General features: G+C 35.9%; 2 protein-coding genes across 2 annotated transcripts; one reads left to right on the top strand and one right to left on the bottom strand.

Moving 5' to 3' along the window:
* Positions 1-1,674: 1,674 nt before the first annotated feature.
* On the top strand, positions 1,675-15,435 carry Smp_196020 (Phosphatidylinositol-glycan biosynthesis class S protein; the record flags this gene model as incomplete). The annotated part of the gene is given in 8 exon segments (XM_018799983.1): positions 1,675-1,930; positions 3,866-4,155; positions 6,818-7,109; positions 8,799-9,118; positions 12,616-12,657; positions 12,662-13,096; positions 13,815-14,135; positions 15,349-15,435. Coding segments are annotated over 8 exon segments (2,043 nt in total).
* Positions 15,436-15,633: 198 nt separating this feature from the next.
* Smp_137600 (hypothetical protein) lies at positions 15,634-19,474 on the bottom strand (the record flags this gene model as incomplete). The annotated part of the gene is made up of 2 exons (XM_018799982.1): positions 15,634-15,855; positions 19,247-19,474. 2 exons carry the CDS (start codon positions 19,472-19,474, stop codon positions 15,634-15,636), a joined length of 450 nt encoding a protein of 149 aa, XP_018653841.1.
* Between the last annotated feature and the right edge of the window lie 3,860 nt (positions 19,475-23,334).

Below are 23,334 nucleotides of genomic sequence, written 5' to 3'. Positions count from 1 at the left end.
GGGCTGTGACTAACAACAGGATCCGGGAGACTGATCTCCTCCCGTTTCAGACTCGTCGGTTGAATGTGTCTGCATCTTATTGTTGATATTGACATTAAGAAACAAGCCCCAGTAATTTTTCACTTCAAACATGAGCGCGTTATTCGCTGAGCTACTGAATCCGAGTAGACACTGGTGTCCAATGGATATGGTGTTTACAACTTTATTAATAAAGGTTCTGGTTATTTCGTTGTTGGCTATCTAGAGTCATTCAAGCATCAGTTTATTCCTTCAACTGTGCTTCAATTCGACCTTATTTACATTCAAAGATGAACTTTATAGGTAAAAACGAAGTGAACATGAGTCCCGCTTATGTTACTATTTGTCGCTTTCTTATTCATGTTCCATATAGAATCACATTTTTATCCACTTTGGTAAATGAAAACGGACTCAATGAGGTGTCATTGTTAGATTGCTCACTCAAAGGAAATTTAAATAAAATTCTAGATGTGGTCATCTACCGTAAACCGACACGTTCAAATCAGTATGTTGAGTTCAACAGCGCATATTATTTAGTGGAAGAATTTTTCAGGCTTTAAATTCATTCAGTAGAATTACCAAAGTTTTTAAATTAGAAGACGAATACAATGACGATCTTGGAGCACAGTAACTTTCCTATGAATATTTGTTAAGACAGGGTGATTTGTTGAATAAGAAATGTAATAAAATGTCATAGGTTGTTACAGTAGTTTTACCTTACCGCTACCGTAGGACAGAAGAATTGGAACGGATCTCAAAATTACGATTAATGAAAGTTTATAAAGCAGCCAACATTCTTCTGAATGTTTTAGTTCGAATAAAGGAAAATAACCCTCTCACCTCAACACATAATTGGGCCTACGGATTAAGTTGAGTTGATACCTCCTGATACCCGTATAGAGGAGTGTTCTCGTTAAGTTTTCGAACATCTAAACACGAAAAGACCTAGTGAAAGTGCAGAAATGTAAATTTCCCGGATCCACTCAGTAATAGAGCAGTGCGTGGTATTTTCAACAATTATCAAATCGATACTGAAATACATCAAAATAACTCGGGAACGATTCTCTAACTAAAGAAAGACGAGTGTCTAAAGCCTTTTAAATATTACTGAATCCTACTGTGCTCAGTGGATTTGAAGTTCTAACTATCTGAGCAACCATATTTAATTCTATTGAGATCGCTCTGCTAGGTTTTGCCTTATTGATGTCTATCTATCCGCTCACACCAGTAACACACACAGATACATAGTAAGTCTCACAGAATCATCTTGACCGAAATGACGTAAAGTCAACATGATCAGACGTGTTTAGATTGTACCAAATATTTATTTCTCCTATACCATGTGAGGCATGGTTGTTTGTACATTCTCTGGAGGTAGCAACTTGGGATTTTCGATTTTCTATTCATTGGGGCATTACAAATATGTGACTATTTCTATATTATAAGTGAATAAAAGTTCAAAATTCTGATCTATTTATCGAGGAGGCGAATGTTTAACTAATGATCTATGTAAACGTACGAACACTTAGTGTGAGTTGTGCAATTAACTTTCATATCTAATGCAGAATTCACACACACACAATTCTATATCTAGCTGTGTTTGTCACACTTCGTCTCAATATTCTTCTGTGTACTTCATATTTTACAGGATTGTTTATGACAATGATGATGCTCAATTCACACAAGTCATCTCAGTCCAAAACATTTCTTGACAGCTATCCAGAATTGCAAGCATATCAAGCAACGTCGGAAGAAAAATGCAAGACTATTATGATTTCAATATTTTATCTATTGATTACAATTTTAATTGGAGTACCTTTATGGTGGAAAACTACTGCACCATATCATGCTTCATTGCCTTATGATGAGATTCAAATGTTAAGCTCTCGTAAAATTGAAATAACTGTACCAGTAAGTATCATCTGTTTGCTTGTGTATATGTTTGGCAGAATTTCATTTGATGATTCGAGTCAGATGCGTTTATTACAGTTTTTTGTAACTTGTTGATGTGTTTAGAATGGAATAACATTGTTTAGCGATTGTTTATTTATTTAAGATGAATGGGACTCTGAAAAGTTTGACTTTTGTTCAATTTATTTACAAAGTATAGATGTATGTGTATGGTCCCCAAATGCCCTGGTACGGCCGAGAGTGGGAAGGGCCCTGCCTCCCTCTCGAAATACCCTCACACGACCACGCGTATACAGCCTCTGCCACGGAGGTCCTACTCACTACCTTCTCATGGTGGCGGTGATGTCTGCGAAATTTAGAGGACGAAAAGCGAATGTCCGGCGCTTTAACCAGGTTGGTGGACACGGAAAGTCCACCTAGAGGAGTTGGAAAACCCTGATTCCAAACCAATGGTGCACATGGGCTCCATTATCCTGAGGGAACAAATGGCGTGTGAACCAATCATTGGTCACTGGCTACCATGGGACTGCATCTCCTTACGATGCTCCACTGCCTTGTGAGCCAGATCTTTAGGTCAAAGGCTCGGGGTGTGGCCCCTTAAGATAACCACCCGCTTCGGTCTGGGCACCCGGGCAGTATCATAGCCCTCACACAATTAAATGGAATGAAAACATTTTGTGTGGTGCATATATATCTGATGCCTCTTTGTACCAATATTTATGTATTCAAATAAATAAAATAAATATGTACTTGACTTTGAGGTTGCAGTAGTTGTATTGAGGGCATGATACATATATATATATATATATATATATATATATATATATATATATATATATATATATAATGCCCGGTTGAAGCAACGGGCATGGGAATTGTAGCCTACGACACGTTGATTCAAAGATAAATACTTCAGGTGACGAACTACCTACTCCATATTAGTAATTATATCAATCAATGGTTGAAGGAGTTAATTTTTGATCATTAAAGCGTAGGTATTCAAAACTCATTTCACTTCGATTTAGTTTCAAGATACCCGGGACGGCATTTCGTAAACTCGGATCATGAGCACTGGTGGCACATATGGGAGAAGTCAAAGATAGGTGACAGATAATTGGTCTTAGAAATAAAAAGGTGGGATATGGTCGTGATCAAAATGGTGTTCTTGCGTCCCATTAGAGGCATAAGAGTGATCTTGACTTCGAAGTTAACCACGTCGAAAGTGGATTCGTCCGCAGTTATCTGAAAAATAAACTGGATTAGGAGGATGGTGTTGGTAACACTGGCGCATGACCATCAAGCCCAGATAATATTTGGTTAGGGCCAGTCACACGCCTCTTGCGAGTAGGTTTTTATTTGTAATCAATCTACATGAACAAACTGTGTGTGGTAATCATGCACGCAGATGAATAAGAAGTAGTTATTAGTTGGTAGAAACAGACTAAAGCAATGTAAAGATTAGTGATAATAAAACTTCTACCATTGATGTGGGTACAATTAAACATTGTTTACCGAAGAAAAGGCAATTTCACAAGTTATTTTAGACGGACGGATGAGGTGGAGGGTGAGATTAATAATTGTATTAACAACTGTTCGTTAAATAAACACTAAATATATGCGGCGTTTGTAATTCAGCACCTATTCATCTTATCAACATAGTAAAAACATAAGGATCGTTATTGAAACTTGTGTTTTTATTGTTAACCGATTATTCCTTGAAAGTATCATTACCACATGGTGCAGTTGCTCATTTGTTTGATCCCGATCGAGGTTTATGTATATGCATATTAACATTAAGAAGAAGGATAGTATGTTGTTGCCACATTAAATGTGCCAAATGATTCAGGGGCAGTTAAAATATGGTAAACTTCGTTGTTACAAGCTGTTGTAAATAGGTTATTGTTTGTTTACTTCTATTTTCTCACCTCTCATCAGATCACGGTGCTCAATTTTCATGCTGAACTTGATGATCAAAATCTACACCAAATCGGTGAAATATTTACCCGTTTTAATTTGGAGCAGCAAGCTTTTACGGTGACAGATGGATCTGATGGAATTTTAATGAATTACCATGTAAATACCAGACAAATGATGAATCAGTTAGAAATCCAAACATACACAAAGTCGCTTTCAAATGATATTCTTAGCTTTTGGTTAACATTTGAAAACAATTTAAGCTCATTGAATGCATTCAATATAAAAGATACTCCGAAGAGCTTTGAAAAGTAAACAAGTAATATTTGATTAGTTTGAAGATTTGTAGGTTGTATCCATCGCTTAACGATTTCAGTTGATGTACCCTTGGAATCGGGGGCGCGGTGAACAGCTGTCTCCCCATAGTTTCTTTCTAGCTATTTCCTCTTCCTCCCATTCAGCTATCTTGTGCCTTCAAATTTTCAGGGGTACCTCAACTGAGATCGATCTCCACAAAGGTCCCTTCATCATTTTCGGAAATTGAATTAAGGAACTTAGTTCGAAAAGCCTAAATAGATAAATGGTTTTAGCATCCATCTTGATAAAAAAAACCTAACGGAAAATCTGTCATTATTCTTGTAGACTATCGTAGATTCACAGTCTGATAGATAGCATAATGGGTAAATCTATTGACAAACGTATCATCCTGTTCTGATGGTGATATATAATTAAATCAAAGAGATTTCAATGACTCCATTGGAATGTTATGGTTCTGGAAGTTAAGTTGAAGTGATTTTATGGAGGTTGGTTTAATTTGTGGGTTGTACTCGTCACAAATTGATTTCAGTTGAAATACTTTTGAAAACCAAAGATCTGTGGATGGCTGTTCTATCATTGTATAACGCTTTACATTAGTGCACACTCACAACTCTATGATTGGACTCGCACCTGCAGGTGTCAGGGCGAACTCCTAATCATTCAACTGTTAGGTCAGCTTTCAAGGTAACTGTTCTAGTTTCAGTCACTGTGCTATATATTGCAACAATCATCTGATACCATTGATGATAACTGTTCACTGCTGACATCTGTAACAAATACAGCCCACTACTAATCAATGTCAGTAGTAGCGTTTAAATTTATCATACTTTTCAGGACAAAATTGATATATTTATGTTTTATTTTAATTAAAAAGCTGTAGCTTTTCGGATAAAACAGCTTAGTGAATTAACTAACCTGTAGTCTATAAATAATTTCAGATATCCAATTTTATATTGAATCGCTCATTCATAGTGGAATACTGCATACAATTCAAATATTGATTGTAGAATTAGTACTCAAAAGTTATTGACGTAAGTAAGGTTTGTTGATTAATTAGACGAACAAACAAACAACACTTTTTAAGCAAGAGAATTAATGCTTTCTTGATGTGGTTGAACATACTGGTTTAGATCACAATATTTTAATAAAGTGAACACTTTCCCATCATTTTAGCGGTAGTAGTAATCGTTAAACTTGATTTAATAATCAAAACTTTATATCTCTTTCCTGCTCCACATATATGCCGTACATTAACAAAAGCCCTGTGATAATCTGTCTGTAGTAGAACTGTATTAGCTTTATTAAATATAACATTTTCAGTTTTTCTAAAATTTTTGCTGCATACATGTTACTTTGATCTTTTTTCTTAAAGAACCGTTTAATCTTGTCTATTAATGGTGAAATGGTGACTCAACGTATAACTCCTCAGTCTTACTTTTACTAAACATCTGTTCGTTTAACTTTGTGATTCGTATACGTCATCAGTGTATATACTAGAAATTAACATTAAAATGTCATATGGTTTAACTAGTATAAATCAGAGTTAGTAACGGTCTCGACTTTGGATCTAATTACTGCCAGTTATCATTGGAGATGAGGACGTTATAAGCTAACTATACGTTATCATCGTATTTTGATTTCATAGCACAATATTTCTTTGGTTACTTATATTATTGTTCCGGTTTTTGTTGTAATCTATCACATCTAGTGGTTTAGTGTTACTTGTTAGGATTGATCACTGTGTCCATTTTTATCCATGAATACTCCATGCTTGATTCCCCCGACTTCAGTAAGGTTTTTTCCTAATCCAGTCAACTTACTGTTATAATAAAGTGAGAACATTCATAATTTTGTAAAGAAGGTGAGCGACAATATCAACAATTTTAGGAAACGTTACTTCGCACTCCATAAGCGTTTTGTTTTCAAATATTTGAGTAATTTGTCCATGGTCTTTATATAAATTCGTACCAGTAGCAAAGGCTGGTAGCTAATAAAGTTTCGGCAATCGAACAAAATTCTTCTATAAAAAATATCTTCACCGAAATACTTCTTATTTGGTATACCTCAGTTGGTGTTTTCCGCTTACCTATTTTATTTTCACCGATTTTGGATCGGCAGTAACCTTTAAAGAGCTACAGATGAAGTTACATGCATACTTACATTGACAAAAATTACTTTTATTTCTTTATAACATGAAAATATTTGTGAGATTTAATAAGTGACATTTATGTCAATATGTGTTTTGTCTCCGCCTATAATGCATAAGATGATTATGTGAATATTTTGGAATCTGAAACTGTTTTTTTTCGCTGGTACTAGTGTAATAACAACCGTGTAAAATATTTCTGTGATTTCAGTTGATCATAAAAATTCAGTATTTTATTCGGTCAATAAAAATAGAATTGATTAGTTAGTTTTATCACTCTCTCAACTAATTAGATATTAAGTATAGAGATAGGTTTTCACATATAATGATTCATTTCAAAGTCAGTTGATCTGAATTAATAGTTTTATTTATTTGATTATGGTACGTGTATCCACTATCTTGTAAACTGACTTCTCAATGCATTAATGCTATATATGTATATTTGATCGGTTCATATATTTTCATTTTAATTTGATTATTACAATTGTTTACTGTTTTGTCGTTTACAGTAATCATCTTATTGAACAAAGAAGAAACAACAGTTCATCTGTTTATCATTTTCTATTATTACCAATGGACAATATTGATAATTTATGGTTAGATGGAATGAATTTTAACAAATCTACTACATCATCAATGAAACCATTTTCAATTATTAGAAATTTATTACATTTAAATTTAATCTACATTTTTATTCCACAGACAATTATGTCAAGTAAAGATAGTCAACTTTCAAAGGTATTAGCATTGCATATGAAATATTTATTAGATAATGTTTTAATACAAACTAATCATCTTATGGTAAGTGAAATTACTCTATCATACATTTACAATGGTAGTTTTAGATTTAAATAATGTAAAAATTATGTAAATTTTTGAATTTTATAGTTTACACTACGGACTTACCCCGGTACTAAATAATAATCGTATGTTCACTAGTGACCAATTTTGTGTGATAATCCCCTGTAGTTCTGTTGAAAAGCCGTTGTCAGTAGTTGATTTCAACTATGTTGTGTTTGCAGCAATTACCCACAAATGACATTGGACGATGGTTGGGAAATACTACGAATTGATGGAATTCACACATATAAGTCGTTAGATGTTGGTTCAGGGGTTCAAAGGTTAAAAAGTGACCGCAAGACCTAAGGATTGTGGGTTTGATTCCCGATGAGGTCGTGGACACACACTGCTTAGAAGTTCAATAATCAACTATCCAGTGTTTCCTGATCTGAGATGGTTGCCTAACTGATGTCAATTTGTGATGTGAACTGCACAATGTAATTTGCTTCACAAGATTTAATAGTAGCTTAAGCTTAATAAGTTATGAAATTATCTCTTGGTTGTTAAGACAGCTGAAAAATTTAATCTCCCATTGACTCAACTCCGTGTTTTATATTGATACCGTCAATTAACAAATTGTTATTGAATAAGTAACTCGATCAGGTTATTTTTGTAGAATGTTTCTTATACATCAATTACAGATTTAGTTTTGTATTGTTATATTCATTCGCATACATGGAAGGCAAGTCTCTGTTACAGTGTTTCACCTCGTTATACGTGAATTTAAAATTCTAATGAGTTTTATTGTGGTTTACTTATTTGTAAATATCGTTCAAGAGCATTGTTAGGTCTTATCAAGATACTCTGTTTAATTAAAATAGCTTATGTATTTATGTGACAATCACCACTACTACTCAAATTTTCGTATCAAATTATATTATAATTTATTCCTAGCTTTTGGTCCTTTTAAACCTACCTAACTGAGGGAAATAAATGTTTCAGGATATACTAATGTTATATCTGATTTCACTCACAAGTGGTTTGCATGATATACCTAATTACTTCCAACGATATATAAGTTCATCTGACTTCCAGCCGAGTATGACCATAAAAATTTGTTGACTGTTTGAAACATTTTTGGTTAGATGTATTCATCATTTTCAAATCTCGAGAGGCGGGATCGTGGATGCGCACTTCTAGAGAGTTCCACTATAGGACGAAACGGCCGTCAAGTGCTTCCAAGTTTTCCATGGTGGTCTAGTTTCAGTTCACTCATGATTTCAACTATATATAAAAAATTACTAAAAATCTCCACAAACAACCCTGTTATCATATGACATAAGCCAATGTATAAACATATTTACCTGTACATAAATGCTATATATTCCGTTATGGTGAGTTTTATCCATTTGTATTTATAGCTTTCTTATCAATGTTGAAAGCAATAAGTGTTCTCTTTGACTCAGTTTTAATGTGTTTGATTTGGGATTATATCTGTTTAACTTTTTATAGGATATGGTATGTTTTAAGCCTATTTCTTTTGTTTTTTATCGTTTTCTCAAACACATTGTGTTATTTGGGAACGTTGTTATGTAGTAGTGATTATATAAAAATTTTATTTAGTTTTTCCTGTGTATTAAATTTAATAAACTACGTTCTCTTCTGCAAGTGAGCTAGTATTGAAATATCTGCTTTCGAAATTCCATTTAGAAACTCGTACGAAAATACGATAATTCTATAAATTTGTCTCCTGGTCAATACAATGAAATCTCAAAAATTATAGATAAACCATTGTCTGTATCTAGTATTTACGATGTAACTGTCACAGTGCTCACACTCGATGATTCTGTTTCACAATTAGTGGAAGAATCTAATGAAATATCGGTTTGGACTAATGAGATGTTGATAAATCCTATACCATGGTTAAAAGCACACGTAGGATCAGCCTTTAAAAGTTGGTCGCCTTTTGTTCAAGTCGATTTCTATTCACAGAGACTTTATGGAGTTAGTGCTGAACTGTTGAAGAAAAGGTAAGTATCATTATATGTTGGATCACTTTATCAAAAACAGACTATCTGCCAATGAGATCCTGTATAATAGATAATTTTTAGATATCATTACCAAAGTTTGACTTCAAATAAATTGAATATTGGTTAGATTGTTGCTAATAAAAATGATATATTTTTAATATCCCAATGACCTCTCGCGACTTAATCAGAGAATAAATAAACAAATTAAACCAACCCAAGTTTAAATAGTACATGTTTAGTACGATCAATCAAAAACAGATTTGACCAAGTCAATGTCATGTCACTTTTATCTTCATGAAAAAGACTCCCTTACATACTTTTACTAGACTGATCAATACACTCTCATCTCATATTAATTTTATTTGCGAGGATGAAAATAAACACGGTCAGCTATCATTTTTAGTTTACTTAATTAAAAGAAATTGAATTGAAGCTCTAAATCTAACCATCTACATAAAACTAACACACTCGGATCGTCATATCAACTTCAGTTCGGCACTTTGATTTAGTTCAAAAATCTTTCTGGCCATAAATCTTTTTAAGAAAGCAAACAAGATAACATCTGAAAAGGCTAAACAAAAAAAACGAAAGCATATAATTAACATATTACAATTCAGTAATTTTCCTATGAAAATTATTTAAAGTGCAATAAAACGTGACTATTTACTGCTAAATAATAGTTTGAAAGAAATACCATGGATTGATGCTGTATTTTACCATACTGCCACGGTATATCAGAACTCCAAGGAGTCTTAAAACAACACAGAATTAAAGCATACTACAAAACAACTACCATTCTTCAAACTGTTTCAGTTATTATAAAGGATGAGATTCACTTCAAGTCAACACACAATCGCGTCTACAAATTAGGATTTGTCGATAGTGATGCCTTTTATATCACAGAGTCATCTCGTGTAATCTTGATTCAACTCAAAGAATATTTTAGGTACACAAAAAGCCGCCTAATGATCCTGCAGAACCTGAAAGACTCTAAATTGATTCGGTTATTGCAGAGCATGGTATCTTCGATAACCACCAAGTCGATGTTAAGAATATCAAAATAATAGAAAAAAGCTTTTCCAGCTGTGAAGAAATGCCAGTAGCTGAAACTTTCATATATCGCTGAATCCTATCGCCCTCAATAGAACAGAAGGCCTTGGACCATCTATTGAGATACCATATCTGATTCTATTCATATCCCACACTTACCATACATACAAATTCAATTCTATCCTTTCTTACTGCATGTATCAAAATTTTCACCCCTTGACACACACAAATACATAAGTATGTCTTACATAAATTACCTTGACCTGTGTGACATAACATCAACTTGGTCAGACCCGTCTTTTGATTGACTGAGTTACGAAATATCAGGAAATTTCGTGATGTTCACTCCAGATGTGTCTTGACAGTCTAACAGCTAGGTGTGCTTGGACTACGTAAACTGTATGTTATATTATGGTATCAGAATTGTGTAACTCTTTGGTATGTGTCTGTCATTTTGGGGGAGTATATATTCATAAAACTCCAAGCTCCATTTTATCGAGTTCGACAGACAAATCACTGATTATTAAATATGACTTCAGTTAAAATCCCGATTATTACGTTTGAACACTTGTAGAATATTTAAGTCTTATTCACTGTGATAAGTTTTAATAACCTTTTTTTCATTATGCCAACCTCAATAATAGCTATATGTCAAGGGCGACAATAAGAGATTTTTCGGCTTTTGTAAGCTAATCCTCGTTGTGACTTGCCGATTTATCAGGTTGTGTGGAATGTTTGTATTTAAGCTTAGTTTACAGTATGTTATCATTACGGACACACAAATGCTGCTTTGCATTGTTTCATTTTAATAAAATGACATTCATTAAGTAAAGGTGGATGGGAATTCGGTAAAATATTTTAGCCCATGCTGGATTTGAATAGTTGGTAGGCAGAGACTGAAGCTGAACATTAAGTTTTCCTGTGAACGACAACTGATAATCCTCTTTTCTGCTTTACAACTTCTGTATGTTCACACTATCTTTTTGTTGAGTACCCTGAACACTTAACACGGTTGTAGTAATTAACTGGAATACATGGACAACCAAAAATAGCTGAATAATAACATTCCAAACGGTGAGAAGAGCGATGGTCACAACGTGGCTAGAGGTAGGGAAGTCTCTCTCCCTCTCAAATTGCTTCCATGCATCCATGCGTTTATAGCCTTTTACAGGGAATCCTTACCCCCTGTCATGGTTTGCTGTGATTTTCCTACAAAATGAAGGGTTGGAAGCAGGAGTCAGACGCTAAAATTCGACTGTTAGATACAGAGGTTTAGACTGCGGAGGTTAAAATTTGTGACTCCAAACCAGTGGTACACAATGGCTCCCAGATCAGAAGCGAACGAATAGTGTGCAAACCTGCTGTGAAATTTACTGTTCTGATGATGCCTCAATGCATTATGGATTATGTATAGTTCCCTAAGTAAACCACTTGTTTCGCTCTGAGGGCTCAGGTAATAACTCATCATATGTCGCACAGTTTTGGTGCTCATTTCTACACACAATCGATGTTTCACGGCAAAGCGACCTGTTATTAGGTTACTGAGCGAAACAGGTAAGTACTTAGCATTAAGACTGTTATGATACGTCAAAGACTAATTTCACTGTAGTGTGCTCTGGATTCCACACTTAACAGATGGTTACCTTGGCTCAGGTAATCTGGTCTTCAATTGTTGGTCCAAACTGTATCACATAATCTAATCTGTGAGAATCATGTCCCTAATGAGTTAGACTTGAATCATATTTTTGATATCATGTCAGATATTGAGCATTTTCACAGTTAACATATGGGTGATAGAATTCCTAATCGACGATATGATGAATCAAACAGTTCCGAAATCATTAGAGAACTTCAGTGCGATATCACTTTCACAGTCAAAAAATTCACATTCTATACAAAATTTTCTTAATAGTTATAAGGCGTGTATACAAGTATTCTGTCAAAATGGTTTGCAGGAGAATTAAGCCTGTAGAATGGGTCTCATATTTATTTCAATATACCAGTTAGTAAATTCTCATATGTAACCAGTATGTACTCTATTCATAACTACCGAATCAGGACTAGATACAGTGTATGCACACTTCAATGTATTGTATTGGACTGATGAGATTAAGCCTTTGGTAGAAATAGAAAGTAGAACAGCTTAATAATACAAATGAGACTTCTAGGGGATTATGTACATGAATAATGCTCATCAACTTTAGCAAAAAGAATTCAAAACTAGGTTACTATTTCCTTCAACTGAAAATTATATCTTCACTCAGTAACTTATATTTCTATGAGATATCTACTATAAATATGATTTGTTCTGAACTGATTGTTTTCACTTTGTTTTGCAAGGCTCACTTTCTTAATCTCATTTTATCAAAAGAAAAAAAACGATTTGAACTATGACGATAACCTTTACTTTGTCTGTTTAAATTGTATTTTACTTAATTCTCTTTCTAGTCAATTGTCAAAAACCGGAAACTATACGTTTTACTCGCAAGATGATATATCCAATCTTATTAATTATTTAGAATCATTTTTGGGACCTCCTCAAACAGCGTATGCAGATAGTCTCGATATGGCTCGTTCTAATCCAGGCTTACATCTTATTTTGTTACTAAACACTTTTAAAAGAAATAATTCACACGCAGTTGACTGTCCTTTACCTTTAAGGTTTCATATACCATCATATCCATCTGTAGTAATAACTGACTATGCACTTGTACCTCAATGGGGTGGTCTAATTTCTATTGATGCTTCTGATTGCATGACAAGAACTGGATCAACCAAGATAATTGCACAAAAAATTATTTATGTGATACGTTCAATATTAGGTTTTCCACAAATCAAAGAAATGTATTTTGATCGGGATATAGATAATACTCACACCTATCATATTCAATCTAACATGGACTTAAATGGTCAAACAACGAATTGGGAGGTTAGTTTTCTCTTATAGATATCTTCAAAACACAATGTTGGCTTATGAAGCATTTCTTTTAATTTACATTGGTTGATTTGGCTATTTTTCTTGTAAACCAAGTTGACTATGAACTGTATTCAACATGCTTTACCTAATAAACAGAACTTAAGTTTTCTGTCGATATAATTGGTATTTATGAATTAACTCATCAATTGTCTAGACAGAAAGCCAATCACCACAGAAAACGACAGATTGAATTCCGCTTCAGAGTCTTGAAGCAACTCAAAAATTTTTGGCTACATAGATAATCTGTCTAACATACCTTCCAAGTTCAGTGCTTACAGAAGAATATTCTTAAATACAGAAATAGATGAGTAGTCATCCGACTACTTATTTCAGTGAGTTTATGCAGACTGCAGAAATTTGTGTGATTCCTTAGGAGGAAAGTCATGATCTGTGCATGAATTTTATAGATATGTTCAGTAAATTGGTGCTTTTTTTGCTGGCCTGCATATACAGTCCCAGAGTCTAAGAGTTCGTTTCTGTCATGTTTCGCTTCTATACATTTTAGTAATTTCTACCTGCTACTGTCTTAGTATGTTCTATCGAGTACTGTGCACATGTTCACTTCATAATACGCCTTAAAAACCTGTTAGTTTCTTAAGGTTTCATAGCGAGTTTAAACGTTAGTAGATCACATAACTAGAACATGTCTTTTAATTTTGTTTGTTCACAGCTTAATTTGTGGTTTCTTCGACGGACTATTGAATGTCTTACTGAGACAAAACGAACTATTGAGTCATTAATAAACCTTCTACAACGCCTTCCAAACATGATTATACGAGATGATGTTGCTCATGAAGTATATCATTCATGTTCGAATTGGTCGTTAGCGCTTGATAATCTCAAAAGACCTGATGAAACAAACGATTCAGCATCGTCACATAACGAGATTATGTGCTCCCTCGGTGTTACATTCCAGTATGCATATAATGCTTTAATTTCTTCAAATGGAGCGTTTTTCGATCACAGTCTGCTTGGTCTTTTATATTTCGAGGTAAGCCTTTTATTATTATGCCCGTCTAGAGCGGTTGGTAAAAGCATGTCAAACTATGTCTAATTATTATGGGGTGCTTACGTCATCAAATACCTGGGAACCATTCCTTAGATTCAATTCAACCCGATGCTTTACCATATTAAATCTAATGCACAACATTGAGTCACTACCCCCTTTCAATCCTAGGAATAAAAATCACCTTTTACGGAGGAAAGACGTTATTTTTTGGGAGTTAGCCTTTAAAATTAAATTGTACGTCTTTTTAACAGGTGCGTAAATGAATAACTAGTAGTTACTTTTTATTGTGTAGGTATTCTTGTGTAACTGGAACTCTGTATCGTAGTGTGATCTTTGCCAATCTTAAGACTCTAAGTTATTTACGGTCGATGAATTTAACCTAACTTAGTGCCCAAGCTTCTTTCTGTTCCACTAGCACACACCATTGTAAGTGGTATTTATTTAAACACATTGGTACAAAAGGTCAACAAAATGTATATGCACCACAAAAAGTAGTTATCAATAAATTTGTTTTTTGCCAAGGATTTTGTCTGAGTGCCTAAACCAAAGAACGTGGTCTTGGGGGCCACTCCCCGAGCATTTGACCAAGAGGTCTAATCCACAATGTAGTGGAGCAACGTCAGGGGTTGCAATTTCATGGTAGCCGGTGGCCAAGAATAGATTTTGATGTTATTTGTCCTCTCAGGGTCCTAGAGTCTATGAGAATCATTAGTTTGGAGTCAGGGTTTTCCAGCTCCGCTAAGTTTATCCTCTGTACCTACCAACCTGGTTTGAGCGCTGGACATTCGCTGTCGTCCTCTCGATTTCGTAAACAACGACTGCGCAACGAAGAGGTAGTGAGTAGGACTTCCACAGCAGTGACTAAATATGCATGGTCATATGATGGCATTTCAGAAGGAAGAGCAACCCCCCCCCCACTTTCGACCGTACCAGGGCATTTGGGGATCAGTGCAATTTGGTTATGTAGCCATTCCTTACGATTCAACATTTGATTGAGAATCTTGGACGTCGTCAACCGTACGGCAGAACAAAAATCACATTCAGATCTACTGAGCGTTGCGAAAACGTTAAAGTAGAGTTCATAGAGTACTTTCATTTTGATTATCACATAAAGAACTAGTTTTTGAAGATAGACTTTTGTTTGCACTAACTTACCTGTTCGCTTAATAATTACACGATTTATTTTTTTTGTAGGATGATCAGAAATATGGTATTTATACGCCGCTTTTCGTACCAATCGGCTTCGCCTTATTCCTGTCAACGTATCGAACATTTAAACTAGTATTCCGTAACAACAACTAATAGGAAATATCTTTATTTTAATTTTATAATATTTGTTCGTACCGGTAGAAATAAAGTATGTATACTACTACGTCTTACCAGTTTTCTAGCTGATAGCTATCCATCTGTACATTTTAAAAAATGGGTATTGAAGAAACCAGTTGACTAATTACAAAAAATTATGATCATACAGTGCAAATTATGAGCATATAAGAGTTTTTAAATCATCCCTAAAATTATCATAATCTTTGTTGAAGAGAACACTTTCTGTCTTCTTGCTTATCATTCTGTTGGGCGTTGCCTCGAAAACATCGCGCCTACTTTGGTTAATTTGTTTCGCAATTTTTATTAGGTCAGGACTGACTTTGCTGATATTTTTGGGTTTGACAGAACCGCACTTGTCAGGTTTGGGCTGAGGGTCTGTAAAATAATTAAAGAAAAAAAGGTTTACTGTGAATACGTCCACATAAACAAATTTATTGCATTGCTAAGTTGAAGTTTCAGGTCAGTCAGTTACAACGTAGAACTTCGTACGTACGTACATCAGTTCGAGTTGCCATACCACATTAGCACAGAGATGAAGTTGTCGATTCAAATCCCATAGTGGTAGAAGTAGTAAGAGTATAAGTATTATGTGAAAGATAAGGGTTTGAAGATGTTATTGAAGGAGTATAATACAGTGAAATAAATTTGGAAAGAGAAAAAGGATACGGACATGAAGAATTCAGAAGATTAGAATTTGGTAGAACACAAAGAGTGGATGCACCTTCGCCATTGCAAACGATTTTGAGCCATGTCATTCAAGGTCTCTAACCATCGGTTGAAGTTTCAGGTGCTTACTTACAATTAATTAATCGAATATATATGAAGACAATGTATGAATCACTATTGCATTCAGGACTGGTAAATTCTTGGTGATACACCATGAACACCTGTTCACTTTAGAGAAGGTGCATGGTTGCTACGATGAATTCGAACAAATAATGTTCAACTTAGCCTGGGCTACTTCTGTATTTGTAATGGTTGTTTGGTTGCACGCACATGCAGCTGAAGAGTCCTAGATTCCACTGCTAGTAAACTGTCTTATTTCTGTTCACAATCGACTTAATTCTGAAGTCTTCAACAGTAAACGACTAGCTGATGATCAGCTGTCTTTAGTTACGAAAACCACTGTGAAGGACAATTTTTGGAGCCTTTAAGCGTTCACATCACTTCTAGTTGTTTTACGTTGTCTTAGTTACCAGTGACACTTGTTTTAAATTACACACTGCACTATTTGAATGGGACAGTGATGTTCCTTTTTCAGAGATTACGGTTTTGGTTGTGTTAACTCACCAAAGCTTCTCAAACATTAATCTCACCTATCGAAAAATGCTCATATATGATGTTTCGCAAGAAGTAATTGTCGAAGCCGATTTATCCGAAGATAACGGTGGGTAACGTGGTGAGTACTGGTGCCACGGCGTCTGTATAAGTCCTGCGATAGACAACACATATAGCTGTCTACAATGTTGCTTCTTAACATGACGGGCGTTCATTCCCGAAAGTTTTTTTGGTAAAAAGCTTGTTGAAATAACTCGTGCTGAGAATTCTATATTGTACCAGATTACAATATTGAGTAAAGCCATTAATAATAATAATAAGGAACAGAATATTATAGCACAAATAAATAGCTTGAACCCTTTGAATGAAATATATAGATACTAAGCTGGTTGACGTCACGTTTGACACTCCTGCTCGTTCAGACGTTAAATACACAGTTACAACGGAAAAGCAGGCCACGGTAGACATGTAGTAGTGGGACATTTCATTGAAGGATGACTTTTCCGAACGGTGAATATACATCACAAACTGATGACAGTTTTTATTAAGAGTCGACCAACTCACACCATGGACATCCTAGTTTTGAGACACCAATCAATATGGTTTCAAGATCCCCTTCAGATTCAATGCACTTGGGATATTTATGTGTAATGAAGAAATTAATCTATTTATGGGTCAATTCCTCGCAACGAACTTGGAGTATGAGTAAAAATATTGTTACAGGCATGAGTTAATCTTGATTGGTGTTGAGGGTACTTCTTCAAACTTTTAGCATAAGTGTCGTACATTAGACTTTGTATATGTGTGGGTAGTGACAGTGTCCATTGTCCTCTTTACAGTCCTTGGAAATTCATTACCACCACCTTTGCACTTAAATTTTAGACGTTTAGCATTAGCGTGAGCACACCTTAGGTTTTGCAGCAGTATAACAGGTTCAGTTAGAAATTATTTATGTAATTTGAAGAATATGAATGGTGCTACGGACCCAAACACTTAGTTTATAGCGTACAGTCGTCGAAGAGCTTGTTGGTGACGTTACTTTGCGCGGACCCTGAGATTCGCTATCGGGCTTTCCATTCGAGTCTTATATGCGGGAGATTAAAAAACAGTACATAGCTTTTACCCTATGGCTACGCAAGCGGGTCACAGTTATTTTCCCGTAGTAGGCTTCAAGTTAGCATTTCGGCAACTAAGGTAGACATATCCATCAAGTACGAATCTAAGAAACAAAAAGTTACGTCAAGGAATACTACTATAACTTCATTTAGACCGGATAATGTAGTAATAATAAATGGAAAACCTGGGGTAACCACTGATATCAAGGAAGAAAGAGCTAGTCAGATCAAGAGCTTTCACCCCCTAAGTCATCTCGTCCCAGGGACAGCTACATTTATGCGCTCTGTAGTCAGTTTTGAACAATTATGGGTCTCTATTAGCGACGTGTACTATGAGTGAATTTCTATAACCTGCATTAATTGTAGCAATAGTTCTGCTGCTACATACGTTTATATGAATACATTTTTATGTTTCATACTCATGTTATTATTTTGAACTAATTTCCAACTTTTATATATTATTTGGTGTAGTGTTAAACACTGTACTTATCAAAACACTAAGAAGTATGACATGAGAGATTTGCTGCAAAGGTCACAAGAAGAGATGTGACAAACACTTTGGAGTGGTAACCTCTTATCGCTGTTCCATAACTGTAGTGTTTAGTGTTAACAAACAAAAACGTAATTCTTATTTTACGTTGCCAGTTGTTGATAAAAAAGTATTGCAGTTTAGTTGTGAATGTTGGTTTTAATATTTTAGAATTCACAGGACGGTTAATTCGAATTTGATTAGTAACACTAAAACCCCAATCTCTGGAAACGCTTCCTATTTTATTCATAACTTGCTAGTAAATCATTCTTTAAATTTCTTACATGTGCTACAATTAAACAAGTTGGGTTTACGAAATGGGGGCGTGACTGGTATATAGGGTTGAAAATTCTAAATAAATAGCACGTAACCTGCTAATTATAACTTTTTTGCGGATTTTCGTCAGTGACAGTGGAATTCTGTATGTACAACGAGTAGGTGCGATATCTCATTTTATGTTAATAAGTGTTTCTAACCATGTATAATTTTCTAAATCCAGTTTACTGTACTTAAACGTTTGTTTTGTGCTGCAAATAACGGCGAACACAGAATACATTTACGACAGGAGCATGTAATTATGCGTTAACGGAAAAGTAGACTAATAACCAGCTCAAAGTATAGTTTGAGAATTTCGACCTGATGCCTAGAACATTTAATATAGTTTTATTTTTTTGTTGGATTCACTTTCAAATATATTGACTTTTCTGTCTTACGTTGACCTGTCGGTTTAAAGATGACAGGTTAATCTGGGCTACGTAGCATCGAATTAGGTGAGAACTTTATAAACTGCTACTCGATTAGACACAGTACGTTACAAGCTTTGAGTCTGGAAAAAACAACATACCCTTTTTACTTGAAAATATTTTCCAAGTAACTTTTTTGGAATGATGTCTTCGGTATAATTCATTACGAAGACGTTTTAGTTGACCTCTACTTTGGTTTTTCCTGCTGGACTTACATCGTACCTGAGAACCATGATGAACGTTATGAAAGTTTACCTCAGGTCTCCGAGACTCGGGCAGAGCTGGAACAATAGCAATTTGACTTAATGCCTTTTTTAGCAGTGACTTCATGAAAACCAAATGCCCGCCTCCACAGTTTGCGTTTTGAGAATGGCCTAGGAAATATACTTCATGTAGGATCGAATATAATTTTTTTAAATCACGAGTTTAAATAAGCTGATTGATTTCTTTGATCTCGCTTCTTGTTAGTTCGTTACGGTTTCAGGTCTTTGTTAATATCCAGTAAAAGGTAGTCCAGTTAATGGATTGCACAAATTCCTGTCAGTTTTGTAGCTTTCTAGGTTTGTATATGTTGTATTCTGAGCTAGTTCGGTTATCTCCAAGCAGCAACACTTTTGGATATCAACAGCTATTATACCATCAGGCAAGAGGTTGACTGGTTGATTTCAACGTGAAGAAAAAGAGAAAATTCGAGTATTAAGAGATGGTCGTTTCAAGAACTAGACAAATAAACAAATAAGTTAATTAATTACGATTGAAGACTGTGAGGAGGCCCAAGTTTAAGAATAAAAGGGGGAACGGAGACGATTATAGGCGAAAAATGAGTAGGTTCACAAAATGTGGTAGTGATAACAGCAGGTAGGTTATAAACATGCACCAAGTACAGCTAGTCCAAGCGGAAGATGGCAATCCATGAGCACGCGTTTGTCAAGTCCCCCCTCTTTCAGATCATCTGGCCTGAGTGGAGTCCTTTTAATCTGATTAGAAATATATTTTTCTCCATGAAGTTTAGGACCCAAGATAAACGTGGGTCAGTGAAACCTATCTTCACAGCCATATCCATGAGTACATGCTGTTGTAGGTCGAATGCTTATAGTCAAAAGACAAAACATGGACCGTCATCTTTTGGTCCAAACAGGTCGTCCAACTGCCCCATGATATGGAAAGATTTGACGAGGAATATGTAACATTTGAGGGAACCTTAGGTGTGAATCCTGTAGTCCGGCCCGGATAATCTTACTTTTGTGTGGTGCTGGTCTTTTCCTCCGTTTGCATCGAGGCAATACTAGCAGATTCTGTCTGCTCACTCAGGGTTTGTGTTTCGGCTTTGAAGCGGTCGTTAATTTGTATCGCCACTTCGCCTCGCTTTTTATATACCAAATGGAATCGGAATCACTCCATCCCTTGTTACGTCCAATTATGAGTTTTTGCCCGTTCCAACTATTGAAGTACTGGTCGTCGATATTCGCAAATCACGAACCCAAATAGGCAAGAGAACCAAAACTCCAAATAAGATACCAAGTTTATTCTCAATTCACAAATAATCGACCAAAGTCGTTCTTCAATTTTGTAGGTTCCTGGAGCAAAAACTCCCAAATACCAAACCAATGACAAAAGAAACCAAAATGTCCGAAAAGAATGATATGAACAATCAAGTCCAAAGGTTAAGTAAAACAAACACATCCAAAAAACACAGTAAAATTGATGTACAGTAAAAAGGTTTTAATCAGCCAAATGTCTTCAGTTCTCCCGTAACACTCCCGACCAAAAGAACCTTGATTCTTTTCACAGACGAGTAAATAGGTAGCAGGAAGCGAAGTATATACATCACAAACAATCAACAACAAGCATTCAACACACTAACAACCTCGTGATCCCTAGGACTTACACCAGTACGCCTAGGGATCCGAGTAGCTACCTACCATCTACAGCTTCAAGAAGACACAGTATTCTAATATCTCTCACTAGTATCCCCTTTCTTGTCCTCAGCTCTACCTGCCTCACTAATCCATCCTTACTTGGTAACACTCTCTGTACTAGACCTAAGGGCCATTTGTTTTTCTCGGATAACTCAGGACATATCATTACTAAGTCACCCTCCCTTATGTTCCTCTCGAGTTGGGTCCACTTGTATCTACGCTGCAAAAGCGAAACATATTCCTTAGACCAACGTCTCCAAAAAACTTGTGCTAAGTAATTCACTTGCTTCCATCTCTTAGAATACCTGTCACTAGATAGAACGTTAGTAAGTTCTGCGACGTTCTCTCTCAATAGTAATAGTTTTACTGGTGTTATTGCATCGAGATCACTCGAGTCGTCTGTAACCGGGACCAAAGGTCGATTGTTAATTATACGCTCAGCCTCTATCATGAAAGTTTCAAGACATTCATCTGTTAAAGGTTGTTCCTTAACAAGAGCACCCAATACTCTACGTACAGAGCGAATCATGCGCTCCCATACTCCTCCCCAATGACTGGCAGCCGGAGGGCTGAAATGCCAGTCAATCCCAACAGTGGATTCTTCAACTATCACATGCGTGGACATTGCTTTCTTTAATTCCAAGAGATGGGGTTCAGGACCTTGTATATCAACAGCAGGCCAACACTCCTTCGGCTTCTTGAGAAAACTTGGACCCTCCTCCCATACCTTGACATCATCGATGTTAAACTTAACCCCTCTGGATGCGAAGTCTACTGTTTTCTTTAGAAGGTACGAATCTCCATTGGTCCACCTTAGTAAGACTATGAATAGTCGAAATCCAATTTGCTATGAATGTTTTAAACTGGCTTTTCTCATTTCTAATATAGTGCAAGACAATCATGGAATCCGTCCAAAATTTAACCTCTGCAAACTTAATATCTAATTCTGACTGCAGCTGGGATCCCATGCGAACTGCTAAAACTGCTGCCGTAAGTTCCAAGCGTGGTATAGTTTGGACCTTTAACGGGGCTACTCTTGCCTTAGCCGTAACGAGACGAGAACATACCTCAGTGTCAGAAATGTAAGGGCGGACGTATACCACTGCCCCATATCCATTTTCCGAGGCATCACTGAAAATTTGAAGTTCCAGGAGCGAACGATCTGATTGCAGAAACAATACACAACGTGGAAAACAAACGTTCTGAACCCTCTGAAATTCACTTAAAATCTCTAATCAGCATTTGCTCTCCTCATTTGGAATCTCTTCGTCCCATCCTAGTCCCAATTTACCCAAACGTTGAAGTAACTGCTTCATGGGAAGTATAAACGGTGCTAACAATCCCAAGGGGTCGTAAAGTGAGGCTACACTCGATAATATACCTCGCCTAGTGAGGGGACGTTTCGGTATGTGAACTTTAAATTCAAACGAATCAACCATAGTATTTCAAAATAATCCCAAAGTGCGTTCCGTAGGAAGCCTTTCAAAGTCAATCTCTCTTACGGCTTCTGCTCTCTCTTCTGGATGAATTGATTCGAGAACTTGCAAACAGTTACTTATCCACTTCGTAAGTCTGAACCCACCTTTTCTGAGGAGCAAACCAAGGGCTTTTGCCAGCTCAATTGCATCCTGTACATTATCAATGGAGGCTAAATAGTCATCGACATAGAAACTATTATCTACGACTTCCTGGATATCTCTATTAAATTCCTTACCGAATATATCCACCGTCTTCTTGAGAGCGAAATTAGCGCAAAAGGGGGAGGACACGGCTCCAAACGGATGAACTGTTAAACAATATTCCTTAGCCGTTCGTTTTATATCACCATCTTCCCACCACAATGGACGAAACGCTCCCCTATCTTGTCTCGGGATCCTTACTTGAAGAAACATCTCTTCGATATCAGCGGCTAATGCTACGTTAGCTAATCTGAATCGTAGAAGTACACCAAATAAACTATTGACGGTATTTGGTCCTCTTAAAAGCTGATCATTAAGAGAAAAACCTTGATAGACAGCTGCACAATCAAAAACAATTCTGAGTTTTCCAGGCTTTTTAGGGTTGATAACGGGATGATGAAGAATATACTAACAAACAGCATCACGGTCAAATCCCTCCTTGCTAGCTTCAATGATGTAGCCCTTACTTAAATGTTTATTCATCACAGCTTGATATTTCTGCAGAAGACTATTATCTTTCATAAACCTTTTCCTTAAACACTCTGGTCTGCGTTCAGCCAGTTCCAAATTATTCGGTAGATCGGAAGAGCGG

The sequence above is a fragment of the Schistosoma mansoni genome, chromosome W (genome assembly GCF_000237925.1).
Source record: "Schistosoma mansoni strain Puerto Rico chromosome W, complete genome".
Lineage (NCBI taxonomy): Eukaryota > Metazoa > Platyhelminthes > Trematoda > Strigeidida > Schistosomatidae > Schistosoma > Schistosoma mansoni.
The sequence above is the reverse complement of the archived record's forward strand: the minus strand, read 5'-3'. Positions and strand labels throughout refer to the sequence as shown.